Source organism: Pseudorca crassidens, chromosome 8 (genome assembly GCF_039906515.1).
Source record: "Pseudorca crassidens isolate mPseCra1 chromosome 8, mPseCra1.hap1, whole genome shotgun sequence".
NCBI classification, from domain to species: Eukaryota; Metazoa; Chordata; class Mammalia; order Artiodactyla; family Delphinidae; genus Pseudorca; species Pseudorca crassidens.
The window spans coordinates 83,103,586-83,123,320 of record NC_090303.1 but is presented as its reverse complement, the minus strand read 5'-3'; the positions used below and the strand labels follow the sequence as shown (position 1 = coordinate 83,123,320).

Sequence of the window (19,735 nt, the reverse complement as noted above, 5' to 3'; positions counted from 1 at the left end):
GAAAGAACCAAAATAGGACGCCCCAATGCAGAGCAGAAAAATCAAAGGCAAGTGAAGGGCAAAAAGAATTGTCATCTCAGCGTGCGAAAGGAGATGCTCAGCTGTTAACCTCACCGGCAGAAACATTAAATTGCTAAGATATTACTTCAGCTACTCTGAAAGCCTCCTTTTCAGATCACTACTATGGGCATCTCTGTTTTGGAACCCAAAGTCAGTAACACTGGATCCCACTCTCAGCCAATGATTAACTCCCAATCTGGGGTAGTTTATGAGGATATCTATTCAAGGGCAAAAGCACAAATATTCCTCTGTGGAGGTTATTAGAACACTCCACCAACGTGTAGAGAATAAAATTCCATTGAAACCAGACTGGGACCACATCAGGGTTGTAACTAGACCTCATAATTCAGCCAGCAGTCTACAATTCACCCAATTATATTCAGAACCTGTTGTTACAAGGCTGTTTGGATTTTTTTGCAAGTAACACTTTACCGTGAGGTAGCTATTGACTACAAAACACAGTCACCGTATACAGAACCAAAACTAACTCTCCTAGGCTTCAATCAGACCCCAACAGGAGCAAACAGGTAGCTGAACAAACTACTGGGGTCAGCTGCACCGTGAGTGTAGACTTGCAAAATTCCCTTCCTCTTTTATATGTGAAACAAAAGGAGCCAGCCTCTCCTTTGCTGTGGTGGGTATCACACTGGTAAGTATCCAGAAGAGCCTTCACTAACTATTCCCTGGAAGGCTCACAACCTTTTACAACAGAATATACCCATTTATTTGCAGACTCCTGCAAGAGTGGCTAGTCTCTACCTTTTCCAGAGAACCAGCCAACCACACACAAAAAAAGAGTAAAGAGTAATTTGAGGGACAATCTGAAGAAGGAGCAAAAAGCAAAACCAAGTGAGAAATTTTACATGACAGGAAATAGCAGGAGGAACGCGCCATCAAACAGAATGAATGAAAAAAGAAAGACGACAGCTGGAATCAAGCTATAAGTCCATGGATGGCTGACTACCACTCGTGGATGGGAAGACATCCTGGGGTTTTAACACGGTAAGTAATGGAAGCAGTGTAGAGAAAAGCAGGCCAGGGCCAAAAGAGTAGTCAAGAGTCTGAGAAAGAGCTGTGTAGATTAGGAGAGGGGGTAATTATTTTTAATTTTCAACTATGTCTAAGACTAACTTGCAAACCTGAATGCAGGAAATAAAAAAACAGGCTCAAATAACCACAGCCATTCTGCTATAACCTTTTTCATAGATCTGAGAGTCACATAAAGGCTAATGCTAAAACTCAGACAGCCAGAATCCAAAACTCATCCGACCAGAAAACCTTAGTGAAGTCCAAGGGTAATCAAAAGCATGATGTGTGGTCACAAGAGGGCCAAGTCAAGGTCAGGAATGATTATCTAGGTATGACTGGTGCCAAAGTGTATAGGACCCTCCAAATCAAAGAGCCCCTTATACCAGGCCCAATCACTTTAAGTGTAGATCTTAAAAACAGCCAAGAAGGTATAACCGAGAACACAGACTCAGTAACTGCAAAAAACAGAGTACATCTTGTTCCCATTATCACCTAGACACATTAATGCCAAGTAAAAATGCCCATCATAATGGAATCTCCCTCTCACTCCCTAAAGACAGCAGCAGTGGCTTGGCCAACTGACCAAAAGAAAAAGACCTCAGCTAATGATTTCCCTATGCTTCAAAATCCCACATTTGTATGACATGGATTACAGCACATGGGGGTAGGGGAGGGGGCCACGAGGTATCCATGCTATGTGCTATACTGCTATCCCACCTTCAAACCAAAAATTCCACAAAGCCATACCAAGCAAAACAGCTCGTACAGCAAATCAATACTGCTCCTCCCTCAAAAGTACAGGACCACTGCCCAACAGATACAGTAATCAGCAGGCATCTCAAGTGCACGCTCATCACAGTATTTCCTACATCTCAGTGATGGACCAAGCTACACATTCCTCTCACTGCAAAACTAACTCCTATTAAATTGTCAATTGCCAAAAACATACGGAAGCTTCCTGTAATCAAGACATGAGAAATATCTAGACATTCTCTACTCCCTAGTCATGCTCAGAGAGAAATACAACCAGGGAAAGTATCATAGTGCTCGCACCTTCACCCCCTGATTACAGAATGTGAAGATCTAAGCACACCCCGGTGACAAGTTACTGGTATTCGTCACCCCTTATGATGCGTTAGCAGCCGCGGCAGCAGCAAACGGCTTCTTGGGGCTGTAAATTTCAGGCCTCAGCAGCAGACTCTGCTCGGCATCTCCCTGATTAGTAACCTCCTCTTCAGGAACTGTACACTCTGACGCTGCCAGCTAAACGAGGTCTGCCCTTCTGAAGGGGTGTGAGTGTGCGTGTCTGTGTGTGTGTGTGTGGGGGGGGGGGGGTTATGGTGTTTTATTCCTCTGTAAATTGTGTCATTACTGTCCAGAGAACAAGCAGCTCCTGGGCAGAGACATGGAAGAAACAATAAAATAGTAGTTACAGTCACACACTGTGCAATAAGTAAAATGCAGAGCGGATTACTATCCAAAGCCTGCTCGTCAGCACCATCACAGACCACATTTATAACAGTAATATTTCTGATGCTGCTTTTCATCAGGACATTCTGAAGTATGCCCACATCATCGCTTACTTTCTCCACAAGCTACTGATCCCTAGTCAAAACACACACACACACACACACACACACACACACTCACACACACACCCTACCCTACCACACGCTCCAAGAGCAGAATCAACACAGAAAAAAAGGTCACTGGCTGGACTTGAGATATATGCCCTAAATCCAATTCCCTCCCCATTTCTTAGACCTAAACTGTAAAAGGAAAAATGAGTGGCTTGATGACACGCGCAGACTAAGGGCTGCCAAAAGTCAGGAGAATGGCAGCGTGCTGTCAGGGGCAAGGGACGTCCATCCCTCCCCCTGGCCTCCTGCCACACTCCCCATCTGCGGAGCCCATCCACAGTGCTGCGCTCTGGATGCAAAGGGCTGCTGCTGCTCAGCTTGTAAAAACCCTGCGGCATCCATGCAATGAACATAAAGAGCCGACAACAGCCTCCTGAGCTAGAGACCCTCAGAAGAGTCCCAAGACACAACCACCAGTGCTCCCAAAGCTGCCTAAGTTATCAGTACCAGATAGGAAGAAAAGGAACATCAGCCCAAACAGGGCTCCTTCAGGCACCACCAGCGAGCGCCCTCGATGGGGCCACTGGAAATGGGACACCAAACACCCTTTCTACTGACATCCGGCTGCCTCTCCTGCTCCCCGAGGCTGTCTGCCAGGTCTGTTCTCCCCAAGCTACTCCTAGAAACACTAGTGAAACAACACCAAAGTGGGGGAAATACGGAGCACCCCACCCAGTTACAGCAATGGCCGGGGCTCACTGCACAGATCCCTTCCCCAGCCCCCAGAACAGCACAGCTGCCACCCTTTGTCCTCACACAATACAAAGTGCCACTTTCTGATGCAAATACCCCTAGGCACCTAAGCGCAAGCCAACAAACTGGACACCTTAAGGGGTACTTAAAAGGAAGCCAAGCACCAGACAAATTCCCACAGAGGGGCAGCCCACAAAATACCCAACCCATACTCCTCGTAACTGTCAAGGTCATCAAAAGCAAAGAAAATCTGAGAAACCATCAAATCCAAGAGGAGCTTAACGAGATATGACAACTAAATTTAGCGTGCTATTGAGGATGAGGTTCTGCAACAGAAAACAGACATCAGAGGGAAAGTAATTTTAGTTGATAATAACGTATCAATGATGACATACTACTTACAATCGGCGTGCCATAACCATGTCAGATAATAACAAGGGAAGCTGGGGGGAGTGGTGAAAGGGGTTAATGTGGGAACTCCGTAGTATCTGTTAATTTTTCTGTAAATCTAAAACTCTTCTAAAAATAAAGTCTCAATTTAAAAAGCTAGGTAAATGTTTACAAGTCTTTCCTAATTCAATCATTTTCTTATCAGCAAATTAGTTTGCTAACTTAGGCTACAAACCAAGTCTTGACCTCGTTTTGGTATAGGAGGGGCCACCTTCCTAGCCAGACCATCCCCAGAACTTCCTTTTCATCTGAAAGCCATATGACAAAAGGTCAAGGAAGTAGCTAGTATTTTTTGTTCTCTCCACGTTACCAAATAGGAATATAAAAGTCTAGCCAAAATTACTAAATATCCTTGCTTAAAAACCATCTCAGAGGGCTTCCCTGGTGGCACAGTGGTTGAGAGTCCGCCTGCCGATGCAGGGGACACGGGTTCGTGCCCCGGTCCGGGAAGATCCCACATGCCGTGGAGCGGCTGGGCCCGTGAGCCATGGGCGCTGAGCCTGTGCGTCCGGAGCCTGTGCTCCGCAACGGGAGCGGCCGCAAGAGTGAGAGGCCTGCGTACCGCAAAAACAAAAAAAACCATCTCAGAGAGACATGATAATGAGCTCCATTCAAAGCTATGACATTTTTGCACAGCAAAAAATCATCAGGGCCAAACCCAATAAGTACTAGAATCCACTGCATCCATGGATAGCTTATAACCTGACCTCCAAAACTGGACATGGCCAACAATATCACACAGCTAACCACTTAGGGTTATCTCCCGGATGAAGCCCTGAAGGGTAATAAGCTCCTTGAGAACGGGAACCACTTCTCATTCTTTTGCATCTTCTCGAAGCACCTAGTGTGGGGCTCTGTTGGTTAAGCAATCAATTGGTACAGAGAACCAAGCTAGAGGCCTCTATCTTACCAGGCCGGGCCGTGAGAAGACTCCACCCCCTCTCCCCACCCCCAAGTGTTATTCAGGTCTGTGAAATCTGCAAGGCCCAAGCATCCAGCAGCAGGGACAGGGATGCCAAGCCATGTGCTCAAGGGACCATATGGCTACCAACAGCACTGATCAGCTAAAACGCCACAGGGAAGGCTGGCAGGAAACTGGCAAGCCACGACAGGCACAAAAGTCTCAAGTAGGCTCAGCTAATCGCTGTGAAGTGAACATTCCTCTCTGCTAACCTGGAGAGACAAGGATAGCCCTCCCTAGCATCTCCTTCCTTAAGAAGAGAAGCTGCTTAAGCAGAGAATGGAAACCAGTCTTTCAGTGCCACATGTATCCAGAGAATACTTTGTTGAGTTTCAAATTTCTCAGAAGTGAGACTCTCGGCCAACATTCCAACCTACAGCTTTGCATCAGTTCCAGAAGTCACCCAGAGGGTCCCAGAGGCACCTGGTTAAAGAGTTCACAGGTCACCTTTAGCAGGCTTTGCAGGCTATTTAGCTGTTCCCTGTACAATTAACTCCTGGGAGAGAGTGGTCCTCTCTTCAGCAGTCACTCTATTTGTTCAGGCCTTAGGGTCACATCAGGCTCAGAGCAGAATCCTTCAGCGAGAACTTACATGACTGTCAGACTATGGTAGGGAGGGCCCAAGGCACGTGCTTAGGACCTTTTTAGGTTTCCTTGAAAGAGTAGTTTGTCATTAACAAATGTTTTAAATTCGGCAAAATGACTACAAAACTGCAGCTGGGTTCTAGCTTGTGAAAAGAAATACAGATCATTTTCCCTTTTACATTTAATGCTGATATCCCATGTTCTACAACAGGGTTTGGTAAATTGTGGCCAAGGGCCCACCACTTACTCTTGTAAATAAAGTTTTAGTGGAACACAGCCACGCCCATCATTTACATATTACCCACAGCTGTTTTCTTGCTACAGTGGCAGAATTGAGTAGTTGCAAAGAGACTGTATGACCCAGAAAGCCTAAAATATTTACTATATAGTCCTTTAAGAAAAAGTTGGTCAAGCTCCGCTCTACAACATATTAGAAAATGAACACACATGGGATGTACACTAGTTACCATTCCTGGGGAGCAAATATCCTCCAAAATACTCCTAAGGAAACAACTGCCATTTACAGAGAGATTTATTCCATTGTCTAAAAACTGGAAACGTGATAAACTACGTAATAACTTACTGGGGACTAGTTAAATAAATTACGATGCAGCCTTATAATGGAACACTGTGAACTAAAGCAAGTTCAAATATTTATTCTGTTACTCTCCCTAAATAACTCTACACAAAAATAAAGGGTTTGGGGGGCTGTTTTTTATTTTGTTTTGTTTTGTTGTTTGCCAAAAGCCCAAAAGGACAAAGATAATGGGAGAGAAGAATATAGCAACAAAACCTGGAAGCTGGAAAGCAGAGGGATGAGTGGTAACTGACTCCACAGACTCACAAAAGTTACATCCTGAGCTAGTGGTGAGAAAAGAAAATAGCCTTTCTGATTGATACTGCAGACTTCCCCTACCCAAGAGTAAGAAACTATCAAATCAGGAATCTCAAGGGGGGATGAAAATAAGGCCCAAAACTAGGACTGGTTTAAAATCTATGTAAGAAGCACCCGGATTTCAAGATGTATACCCTAAATCCCATACATGAGTTCATTGCTCCTAAGCCAGGGTTGAATACCTAATTCTTTGAGAGAGACAACCAAGGATCACCACATAACTGAGGAAAGCCTCTAATTCGGAAAATAAGGTGTCAAAATAACCAAAGAGAATTAAAAACAACTTAGACAACAAAGACTATGCAGGGAGAAAAAAATCTTCAAAAAATTATTATTAATTCCTCAAAAGCCTAACAGATGATATTCATCTCTGAAATAAGTATTACATCTTATTTTTTAAACAGTATAAGAGAAACATTCAGAGAACAAAGAAAGCTCTTAGAAATTAAAATACAGCATCATAAATGAAATGTCTAATAGAAGAGATGAGAGACAAATATGAAGATATCTAGAAAGAAAAGACAAAAAGATGGAAAATATTAAGAAAAAATTAGATGACTAGTGCACGAATTCAAACATCCAAACAGGAATTCTAGAAAAACAGAGAGCAGATAAACAAGATGGAAATCAACAACAAAATAGTTGAAATTCCCAGACATAAAGGACTAAAAATTAAACCACAACGTGCTCACACATGGGTAAACAAAGAGCATCATTGTGAAATTTCAGAATAAAGAAGAATTTGCTAACAGCTTACAGAAATAAAAAATATATCATAAGGATGAGAGGTCAGACCACTAAAATACATGGGAAAAAAAAACTCCAATAGTTAAATGACAGTGGAGCAATGACTTCATAATTCTAAAAGAAAATAACTTCTAACATAAAATTCTATACCCACCTAAACTATCATGTGTAATAACAGAGTAGATATGAAAGGTCTCAAAAAATTTACCTACCAAGCACTCTTTTCCCAAGAAGCTACAGAATGTGTGCCACCGAAATAAAGTAGTAAATCATAAAGAAGCCAAAAGATCCAGCAAACACAGTACCAATCCAGGAGTGAGGCAAAGAAAAACTCAGGATAATGGTAAAGAAATCGAAAGATGACAGCTTTATAAAAGAAAAAACAAGAACTAATCCAGGCTGGTACAGGTTACAAGGCTCCTGGAAAGTAGTATTGAAAAAGATAAAGGATAACAGACTGAATCAATGTCTTGAGAAGAGATTTAGACAGCCAGAATGTGGGGGCTGAATTAATATGTATGAGAAAGATATATACATAAATTTTAAAATAATTATTACCTCCAGGGAAAACAAAAAATCATGCAGGAAATGAAAAGTATTCATAATATGCTATATGGCTCGGAAGTGATTAGCATTTACAAAGTAAACATTGAATATTAACTGAGCCAGAATTATGGTATAGTCCTATTAGAAGGCATAGAGAAAAATACATGCACACCCATGTGTGAAAAAACTAAATCTTCTCCTTCTATGGTGTGAAGGAAAAGGGGTTATGCCTGAAAAATCAAGAGTGAGCAATGTAACATTTTATTCCAAGACATGGATTAGCAAAGAGTTGAAAATGGCTGCCTCGAGGGAGAGGGAAACAAACAGTACATTTCTTAAGCAGAGAATAGAGTGGCTGCCTCAAGGGAGAGGGAAACAGTACATTTCTGTTTTTCTTTTCCTTTTTTTTTAAAGTGACTCAGCCTTTGCAGTGTTGTTTTGGGAGGTCACCACTCTTTTTTTAAAATTTTATTTATTTATTTATTTATTTATTTATTTATTTATTTATTTATTTTTGGCTGCATTGGGTCTTCGTTGCTGCATGCAGGCTTTCTCCAGTTGCTGCGAGCAGGGGCTGCTCTTCGTTGCAGTGCGCGGGCTCTAGGAGCACAGACTTCAGTAGTTGTGGCACGTGGGTTCAGTAGTTGTGGCTCACATGCTCTAGAGCACAGGCTCAGTAGTTGTGGCGCATGGGCTTAGTTGCTCCGCGACATGTGGGATCTTCCCGGGCCAGGGATCAAACCCGTGTCCCCTGCATTGGCAGGTGGATTCTTAACCACTGCACAACCAGGGAAGCCCCCAGACAGTACATTTCTTAAGAAGACCCTAGAGTTCTTTAAAAATGTTTACGTGTTAAAAATAAAAACTTACAAACTTAAAAATTATATACAAAGGAATACAAGTCAGGACTATTCAAAAGTTGCTGCCAGTCTGCAATGAGATAAGGCACCTGTAGCAGAACATAAATCAACTACATCACCAAGAACATTTTTCTGTAGCAAGATTTTCTTGATGAAAGCAGCAATGCCTTGGTTTACATTCTGGCTCAAGCTCCTTATATCATATCAAGGTACTCTGAGTAGGCCTGGTATAGATCAAGGGTCAGCAGACTTCTTCGGTAAAGGGCCAGATAGCAAATATTTTAGGCTTTGCAGGCCATATGGTCTCTGTCACAACCATTCACCTCTGCCACCGTATCACAAAAACAGCTCTAGACAATATGTAAACGAACAGACATGGCTATGTGCCAACTTACTCATGACACTGAAATTTGAATTTCATATTATTTCAATGTGCCACAGAAATTTTTTTTCTACGTAAAATCCATTCTTAGCTCACAGGCCACACAAAAACAAGTGACGGGCCAAATCTGGCCCGTGGGCCATAGTTTGCCAACCTCCGAGACTGACAGTATGATCAACTTTGTTTTTTAAAAAAAAAAAAAAACCTGTGTCATAGTAATTCCATCTAGTATGAGTGTTTTTCCTTCTTTTTTATGTTTTTTCCTGTTTTAAAAACAAAAATAAGGCTGAAGAATTTCCAAAATTCAGTAAGTTTCAAAAACCATTTATCTACCTATAAACACCTTTTTCTCTCTACTCTCTGAACAAGTCTATATCCAAATGACCTAAATTTATGTTTAGGATACTACAAGATCCTTAATCAGTTGGCTTTTGGAGGCAATCTCCTCTACTCTGGCATTGTAACAAATAAAACTTCATTGTAATTAAAAACAAAAGCAAAAAAAATGCCTCACCCTGTTTTAAAACAAAAAAGACAAAACATAGATTCTGGGATCCTGGATTTTTTAAAATGGAAGAAATGTCCTATAAATGTCCTAAAGCTCTCCTTTTTCTAGTTATCAATAAAATCATATTCAAGACAAATGCAAAGCCACTGACTCAACTGTCTAATCCTTTAGCTGAAGAATTTTTCTTCAGCAATGCCTTAGGTTCCCCAACCTGCCAAGGCCAAAAAACCCTTCAAAATCTTCTAGGTTTCTCTACAAACTCAATTTCAACTGAGGAGGGGCTGCTAGGGACAGTACAGGATAATGAGACCCTCCCAAGGGTCATCTACATCACTAATATCACAGATGCCCAAAGTGATGATGGTGAAAAATGGAAGGCCTGCCTCCTTGGTGAGTGAATTATCATCCTTTCATTGTGCAGTGTAGTCTTTAGAACAGATTATAGGAAACATAAACACACCAAGTAAGTTTCAGTTAGGCAGAGTAGCCATGCCCAAGTTCCCAAACTAGTATGGTCCTCACAAAAAGAAGCAGGGGTCCATTCTGATCTTCATCAAGATGTGGAAGATGCATAGGGAGTATCCAACCAGGGGCTCCTCCCACTAATGTCCACTAAAAGTCACGATTATACTTAATCTTACAGGTGCTTAGAGACCATCTACCAGAAGAGGGAAGGGGCCGCTTGAACATTCTGTGACCTACTACTTTGGGCATCATAAAAAAGAAAGTGAAGAAATTCAGCCAATTCCTCGGAGACTTGTTAAAATTTTACCATTCTAAGAAAAAGCATTCCAGGATTTTTCAGACTGACAGTGCCACCTAGTGGCTTTGCATCTTAAACTCACTATTAGACATTTTTAGCACAGCCACTTCTCAAGCTCAAGGATATGCATATTTAACCACTTTAAGTCCATAAAGACAAAGCTTCCATTATGTCTTGCCAAAATTAACAAACAGTTAAAAACACTAGCAATTTTGGGAAAGTGAGGTCTACCACAGGTTCTAACACTCAAGGTACCAAACCCCACAATGAAGGAAAAAACACTTCTACAGCACTCCTGCTGGACCCAAACAATCTATCCAGTAGCTCTAGTTCACATCAGAGAAATCCATCTCAGGACACATCAGTGGAGAGCCCTCAATAAAACACATCACTAATTATTAGAGAAATGCAAATCAAAACTACAATGAGGTATCACTTCACACCAGTTAGAATGGGCATCATCAGAAAATCTACAAACAACAAATGCTGGAGAGGGTGTGGAGAAAAGGGAACTCTCCTGCACTGTTGGCGGGAATGTAAATTGATACAGCCACTATGGAGAACAGTATGGAGGTCCCTTAAAAAACTAAAAATAGAATTACCATATGACCCAGCAATCCCACTACTGGGCATATGCCCAGAGAAAACCATAATTCAAAAAGACACATGCGCCCCAATGTTCACTGCAGCACTATTTACAATAGCCAGGTCATGGAAGCAACCTAAATGTCCATCAACAGACGAATGGATAAAGAAGATCTGGTACATATATACAATGGAATATTACTCAGCCATAAAAAGGAACGAAATTGGGTCATTTGTAGAGACGGGGATGTTTCTAGAGACTGTCATACAGAGTGAAGTAAGTCAGAAAGAGAAAAACAAATATCGTATATTAACGCATATATGTGGAACCTAGAAAAATGGTACAGATGACCTGGTTTTCAGGGCAGAAATAGAGACACAGATGTAGAGAACAAACGTATGGACACCAAGGCGGGGAAGCCACGGGGGGGGTGTGATAAATTGGGCAATTGGGATTGACATGTATACACTGATGTGTATAAAATGGATGACTAATAAGAACCTGCTGTATACAAAATAAATAAAATTAAATTAAAAAAAAAACACAAAACACATCACATTAGAAAAAATTCAAATCCACAAGAGTCCCAAAACAGAAAGGAGAGAAATTTGAAGTCCTATATACTTGGGCATAAGAAATCTAAGAGAGGGCGTTCCCTGGCAGTCCAGTGGTTAGGACTCAGTGCTTTCACTGCCATTGGCCCAGGTTCAATCCCTGGTGGGAACTAAGATCCTACAGGCCATGCAGCATGGCCAAAAAAAGAAAAGAGAAATCTAAGAGAATGTCATTTGCTAAATGGACAGAACCTCCAGAATATGAGAGAGATTTCAAGGGGTCAATGTCTATAACTTTAACCCATGAACTTCTAGTGAAGTTATGCAAATTCAAGGCAAGAAATTTAAGTTCTTATGGTTTCTAAGTCCGCTACAATAAATACACACGTGCATGCAATCATGCACACACATCCATGCAAGCCATGCAGTGGTTTGCCTAAAATAGAAATGCTTCAGCTCTTGACTGATTATTCAGAGCTCTGTATTATCACTAGACATCGTCCACAATGCATCTCCAGATGCTGAGAATGACTCACCTTGGCAACGAACTGCTTGTCCTTTTGGTCCAAATTAGCAGTGGGAGCCACATAGTCTCTCCATATTCTCAGCCTGCGCTCCTTGGCAAACCTGGCAACAAAGCAAGGATGCAAATTACTCAGACGGACTAGGTCAGCAATGGAATCCACCATCACCACAGGAGCAAACAGCACAGAATCCTACCCTATCTCATAGACAAGGCACCCAGCAGAAACGGCCAATCAAACCTGAACAAAGCATGACAGCCACAAGAAAAACTGTACAGCAACTGGAACTATCCAAGATGCATATATACCATAAACCCACGGCTGATAGGCTGAGGTCTGGGTGTACACTTTTCTGAGTCTGGACAGTACAAGTCCACCTCAATAATTAGCTCTTTTGGCTTATCAAGTACCTCCTGAGCTATTACTAAATGCCAGGCGCTGGAATGACGAACACAGAGCAACTACTCTCTTAAATGGGAGGGAGAACACACACATCTAACAAATATATTTTTTAAAAAGCATAGGCCCGCTCAATTTCCATTTGAATTATGAAAAGGTTGTCAGCAACCCAAAGCCCATGTGGAAAACAAGAACAAAATTGTCACTCTAGTGCAACTAATGATTATGAAAAATGGACAAAAATCCAATAGAATTTCACTGCCAAAAGGTAAAAAATCATGCTGGCAGAAATTTGTTTTAGAGTAGTAAGCCCAGGAGACATTTTTTTGAGTCAGATTAAGAGAGGGAAAGGGAATATGTGCAAAGATTTTTTTTTAATCATATATATATGCACACACATATATTATATATCAGTAAAAAACTGTCAAAGTATTTATTGAGAAATAAATGGATGGAGGGGAAAGGGACTATTAAACTATTATTTCTGAAAACAGTATTGCAACCTTTAAAAGCAGCATGTAGTAGTTGTAAAGCACATGAAATACTTCAATACAGATTTACCAACAATGCAAGCAAGTCTATAACACAGCATGCAAAACAACAGGCAAGTAATCATATCACTGAAACATGATTTGCATTCCTTGGTCTAAACCTGTTTTTTAATGATGAGCACTCTTAAAAATCTCTTATAGATGTTATAAAACATGTAGAAACTACTGTCACTGTAACTCACTTTCTGCAGAGAGAGGCAGGAACTTAAAGAATGCAAAAAGAACTACCAACCAAAATAATAATTTAGAATAATAGACTTACAGGATCTTCTGAACAACAATAAAAAAATTGAGCATCATGAAATAATGAGAGGTATCTGGAACGCTGTGCTTGATAAGGGTATTGTATCTTTTGAATTTAACTGTGGAACATAAAAATACTAGACAATTTGTACAACCATTGTGTTTTTTTCAATCAGTCTACCTTTGTCAGGCAGGCCATATCAAATGGCCCAGACAAAAAATCCCAAGTATTTCTGCTTACAGGTACAGAAAGCTGTAAAAGAGCTAGCAAAGGGGAAACACAGTCATTTAATTCACGTTCTTGCACATCTCCTAGCTGTGCACCTCAAAGGCAAAAATGTGAAGTTATCAAGACCGTTATAGTCTTACGACTCTGAAATAAGCCACACAGGCTTGAGTGGAACGTTGTCACTAATGGTCCTGGCCTTCTACCTAAATGTATCCTGAGAGACAGTTGCTGGGACTTTGAGAACATCATCTCTATTCATCTACCTGCTTCATTTTCTTCCATCTGCCCCATCAGGAACATCAAGTTCGCCTATATACCTGGAAACATTTTGAAACAGCCACTGATCTTGGCAAGATCCAACTAGCATTTGCCTGGAAATCAGTTATTGCTACATCTGCTTTAACCATGAGGCACCTAGCCAAAAACACCTCACAGTTGCATTAGCATTTATAACTACAACATACTGTTAGATAAATTAGGGCATCAGGCCTCACAGCAACATTGGATAGTTCTGTTTGGGGACCCACCGGCTCTATCTTTCCATCATATGCCTGGCTCCAGCCTGTATGTCGGGAAGTAGCTGATAAGCTATTTCACTGTCCTCAAATAAGCCTCAAGTTTATTTCATTTCAAATGCCTAAAACCTGGAATTTAAGTGATGGGCTTGGAGAAACAGTGTACTGAAAACGCTAAAAAAGCAAGTCAGGTGAAGAATAATGTCTGAGTGAAAAATCTAGGCCCTTAGTATACAGCACTGAATTAGACTGAACCTGGAGACTTATAAGTAAGCCACTCCTCTCTGAGATCCTGGCCTCTTTTGGAATTTCCCTAATCCTTTACACTGACATGGATGGGTGAGAGAAGATCCCTAGATTTCTTCCCCTGAAGATCCCTACCAAGATCCTTGGCTGGAAGGCTTCCCCGACAGACCTTACCTCTCAGCCGCCCTCAGCTTTTCTGCACCCCGTGTGTAAACTGCAATCGACCAATCCACACAGCGGGCAAAACCTTCCTTCAGGAGGAGCTCTGTGATGTTGCCATTCTGAAAAACGAGGCACGTGAGAAAGCAGGCATAGATTAGATTCTATTGCAAGAGAATCTGTTTCTCTAGACTTCTGACATGATTAACATTGCCACAGTCTACTTTGCAGTTTAAAAAAAAAAAAAAGAAGAGCCATTTCTCTCATTAAGAAATCAGCCATAAGAGGGGAGATGCTGCTCTGCGACTCCTTTCAACAGCCTTGGCTTCACATCCCACAACACCCAGCACAGTAACTCTCACTTAACAGGGGTAGGATAAATGTTAGTGGCATTGAATGGAATTGACATTTCAATAGCTCTTCTTGTGGGCTGAGGATGTTAATCTTCAGTAGAGATTATACCTATTATTTCCTTCCCTGAGATCAGCACTTACTCCCCTTTTCATAAGGGGAAAGCTGAAGAACAGGCTGAGTAAGGGATAACTTAAGTTACATTTTGCCCAGTGAATTGCAATTCACATTCTACTGTGACACAGAGCCATCTGGCAGGGCTCTGGCAGACAGCTAGCACTCCAGAAGAAACAGACATGACCTTGGCACATTCCAAACCAAGCCTCCCAGCCTTCCACAACTGCCATCATGGAAGAATTCTTTAGCCAAAAAGTAACAATAGTTTATTCTGTATTGGATAGAGGTTACAATAATGAAAATCTACTTAAACTTGGGTGCTAAAAAACAAAGTCATTTCCCATCCAAGAATACCCCACCTACCAAAGTATACAACAGAGTAAAACTCCCAATAGTCAGAACTACAAGAACTTAAAGAACCTGGTTCCTACTCAAAAGCAGAGTTAGGCAGTAACTGGATAAGGCCTGGAACAGTTTTTCCATAGAATGGTTTCCTCTTCAGAGTTCTACCAAAACCCCACATAGCTAACTTCTAGACCGGCATACAAAACTCACCAATCCCATCCAGAAGCTTCATCACCACTTCTCACTGATGTGGCAACCTCCCACCTTTCTTATTGGCAAGCTTTAGGACCAGCCCTTGGGAAAATAAGTGCTAGAGTCCTTCCTCCCCTTATAAACCCAGTAACAACTGAGATGAGTTTTCTAAAAGTACAAAGTTGCAGATTTGTCCAATTCTATCAGGTAACTGATAACTCCCTAGAAAAGGCCTCAAAATCAGTAGATTATAATCCTGCCAAGATATTTCAGTGGCTCAAGAATATACAGGGGAAGAAGAAAAGCAAACTACAGCTCTTCAAACCCCAAGTGGAACCTCACACACACACACCCCACATGGCCCAGTCTGCATAGGCACACTCACTGGATGAAGGATGGTACCCAGAATGTTCTGGTTGTGGCAGCTCTCCAGAATGATCTGGACATCTCTCTGAAGCAGTCGAGACTCGGTGAAAAATTTGGCTTCTGCGGCAAAAGGTTCTGGTGTTTCACTGCCATCTGCTTCCCGTCGAAAAGTTGGGCACTAAAGCAAAAGTAAGGCGAGTGGGTGACGCAGCCTAATGTGAGTGCTGGGCTCGCTCAGGCCACAGGGAACCGTCCAAAAAGCACAAACCCCACAAAACTGAGCTTGGAAAGGTCTCAAATCAGGTCTTCCAACCCTTTTTAAAGCATACTGATAAAATGCAACTAGAGATATCGTCATCCCACACTTTTTGGTAAAGCAAACAAAACTCATGTTACCATGGGGAAAATCATCTTAATTATATCAATACTTGAAAATGACCCCTTGCCAAGTAGAGATTCACCAATGCCTCGCTTTAAATCCCTGATTATCTCTTTAATCAAAATGGGTATTTTATACTGACAAGCCACACTCAACAAACTTCAGAGCCTCCCATCCCCTCCTCCCTAGGTTTCAACAATCTCAGCACAGCCCACTCCAAACAGACCCTGAGTACTTAAAAAATAACGTCTTATTTGATCTAATTAGAACTGTCCAACTGCAAAGTTTAAAGTACTCTAGTCAATGTTAACAGCCCATACAAGAAGGAAACAGTACATACGAAGTCCCCAAGTAGAAGAGTCTGTCACTGAACGCTTCCACAAACCCTATCACCACCCTGTAGCCCAATGTATGATCTGACCTTGATCCCTGACAGCATGACCGTGACCAGGTAGTAGTCAGGCAGGAGCAGGGCCCTGACCACACTGCCGTCCCTCACGTGCTCGATGATAGCTGCATGACAGAACAAACGCCTTGAGTCATAGCAAAAGTCGTGCCGAGGATAAACAATGCCCAAACAAACTGCCCAGAATGCAGTTCCTCTCCCCCAAACCCCAAGAAAGCCTCCCTCCAAGAGGTGACAAAGCACCGGCACATCACGAGTGTTCACACAACAGACTCCTGCCCAAACTATTCCTGGGGGATTTGGTTCAGACCAACGTCTACGTCTTTTGAACCTTCTGGGACCTCATGGCTTACACCTAAGCAACCTAGCTTACAGATAACAAAGCTTATCTGTGTACTGAGTGCCTGGCAAAAAAATAACAACAATTCAGGATTGGTAATCATTTTATTTTACTGAGTCTGTAAGTTATATGATCTCAAAGTAGGACCAAGAACTATACAGAATGTGTGTGTGTGTGTGTGTGTGTGTGTGTGTGTGTGTATGCATGCACGCACATGGGCACACGCATATGTGTTTCGCTATATACAGAATACACGTCTACCTTGACGTTTTGGGGACAGTATTTAGGTAGCCATCTTTTAGAGAAAATAGGAAGATCCCCCATGTGCAAAATTACCAGCAATTTACTAGCTTGTAGCCGCAAAAGAATAACCTCAGCAAAATACATCTGATGCAACCTATATGAACTGGATTCAAGCTCCCTTCCAAAATACCGGGTGTTGTTTTACCCTTAACAATTTCCCTTGGGCACTAAAGCAGAATTGCTTTTATTAACCTCAAGGAGCTCAAGAGCAGATAGAGAGAAATCACCCTGAGTCACATCCGTCTTTTCCCGACAGCCTCACCATTAACAGGCTTCTGGTGGTGCGAGTCCACAAAGTGCCTTGGGTTCTCAATGGTATACTTGAGGTCCCGGAGAGTATGTGAACCATTCCCCTCACTCCACATTCCTTTCTTAGCTGCTTTTGCTTGCTCCTCACACTCCGAAAGCCGGTTCTGCTCAGGACTGGGACGTGAGAAATAATAAACACATGTGGTTAGTGAATTCACAACAGAAATATCAGGCTCATCTTTGATTCTGGGTTTCTTCAGCAACTTCTCCCCTTGAAAAGACCAAAGAGTTTGTTTCACATCTGTGGCTTCAGACCCAGGCCTATAAACAGAAACCCATCATGAGTGCAACTTCTGGATTTCAGACTTATTCCCTCAAACAAAAGATTCAATCATAACAGCATTTAATGAGAGTATCCAAAGAACACGCGTCTCGGTACTGCCACCATCAGTGATTACAAGAGAACAAGCTGGTGGCTCGGAAGGGAGCCGCTCCAGGAGGGAGAGCTTCATTTAACCACCCCAGATTCAGGAACTAGAATCCGGGCAGAGCTCGGCAGGACACAGCGCAGGGAAAGTGACTAAGAACCACCCTTACTCCCTGTTGTCTGCAGAACAGAGCTGGGGAATGCAGAACAAATACCATTACAGACAATGTCACCCCAAAACTACTTACACATTCAATAAGGCCAGCTAAGCAAAGCAGTCTGAAGATGAAGACTCCTTCATTAGACAGGAAACCAAACTACATACAAGAGCAGCCAGAAAGTCAGTAGACAGACCGGAAAACAAAAACAAAAAAACACCCAGAACAACCAAACCCAGAAATGGCTCTGCTCTTCTCTCTCTCATACGTATCCGAGCTGAAGTGAACCTGGAAAGCCTTTCCACGATGTCAGCGCCTCGTTCCATCAACAGCCTTCTGCAGAAACTGAAGCTCCCACCTTGATCAGTAGGGATTTTCAACAGGGACTCCTAACCTACAATTTCTCAAGCCAGAAATCCTCAGTACTGCTCTTTCCCTCCTCCCCACAAAAAAAAACAATCATCAGCTTCAGAGATCCAAAATTACTGCCAGAATTCCACAGGGGAAAAAAAAATGTAGCTTGAGATAGAAGCAAACATTGAAACTGAGAAACGAAGGCTTTAAATCAAGACAACTTTGGAGAAAAAAGGATTGGGACTCCAGGGGAGATATCTTTGTTGAGATGATACAATACTGCTTTGGGTTTTTTAAAAATTCTTCATTCTGGTTGCAAACTGGATTCCAAAAAACACTGCAACAGTAATCATGCCAGCAACTGTCCTTAAGACACAACTTTGGCGTGCTTCCAAAATCAGGACCTAAGACAAATGTCAGAATTCAACAAATTCCCACATGCTCACACCCCAATTATAAGCTCTAGCCAACGACTCTTTGGAATCATAAAGGACCAAAGAAGTATATGGTGAATGACTTCACCACAAAGCCTACGAAGGCAGGAAGGAGGCAAACTGTACGTTTTGGCCTTTCTTCCTCCCCATCATTGGTACAGTTCATGCAAAGATTTATCTAAAGCTTCTTCTACAGCTACAGTCATAATACAACAAGGATTTAATGATTTAAACAGCATCTTTGGGGAGTTCCCTGGCAGTCCAGTGGTTAGGACTCTTCACTGCCATGGTCCCAGGTTCAATCCCTGGTCAGGAACTAAGATCCCACAAGCCGCGTGGTACAGTAAAAAACTAAAAAAATTTTTAAAAAAGCCAGGATTGGTTCAAGATGGCAGAGTAGAAAGACATATTCTCACTCTGTCTTGGGAGAGCACCGAAAGCACAACTAACTGCTGAACAATCATCAACAGGAAGACGCTGGAACTCACCAAAAAAGATACCCCACATCCAAAAACAAAGGAGAAGCCACAATGAGATGGTAGGAGGGGCACAATCACAATAAAATCAAGTCCCATAACTGCTGGGTGGGTGACTCACAAACTGGAGAACACTTATACCACAGAAGTCTACCCACTGGAGTGAAGGTTCTGAGCCCCATGTCAGGCTTCCCAACCTGGGGTCTGGCAACGGGAGGAGGAATTCCTAGAGAATCAGACTTTGAAGGCTAGCAAGATTTGATTGCAGGATGTCAAGAGGACTGGGGGAAACAAACTCCATTCATGGAGGGTACACACTAAGTAGTGTGCACATCGGGACCCAGGGGAAGGAGCAGTGACCACGTAGGAGACTGAACCAGACCTACCTGCTAGTGTTGGAGGGTCTCCTGCAGAGGCGGAGGGGTGGCTATGTCTCACCGTGAGGACAAGGACACTGGCAGCAGAAGTTCTGGGAAGTACTCCTTGGCGTGAACCCTTCCAGAGTCCGCCATTAACCCCACCAAAGAGCCTGGGTAAGCTCCAGTGTTGGGTCACCTCAGGCCAAACAACCAACAGGGAGGGAACCCAGCCCCACCCATCAGCAGACAAGCAGATTAAAGTTTTACTGAGCTCTGCCCACCAGAGCAACAACCAGCTCTACCCACCACCAGTCCCTCCCATAAGTAAACTTGCACAAGCCTCTGAGATAGCCT

General features: G+C 42.4%; 1 protein-coding gene across 1 annotated transcript in view; it reads right to left on the bottom strand.

Moving 5' to 3' along the window:
- SND1 (staphylococcal nuclease and tudor domain containing 1) overlaps window positions 1-19,735 on the bottom strand; it is a 419,471-nt gene that overhangs the window by 347,699 nt on the left and 52,037 nt on the right. Inside the window, exons 5-9 of the mRNA XM_067746913.1 lie at window positions 17,187-17,347; window positions 16,297-16,388; window positions 15,516-15,674; window positions 14,141-14,247; window positions 11,796-11,886 (exon numbers count right to left, since the gene is read on the bottom strand). Coding sequence (XP_067603014.1) covers window positions 11,796-11,886; window positions 14,141-14,247; window positions 15,516-15,674; window positions 16,297-16,388; window positions 17,187-17,347 — 610 coding nt within the window. The remainder of the gene's footprint in view (window positions 1-11,795; window positions 11,887-14,140; window positions 14,248-15,515; window positions 15,675-16,296; window positions 16,389-17,186; window positions 17,348-19,735) is intronic.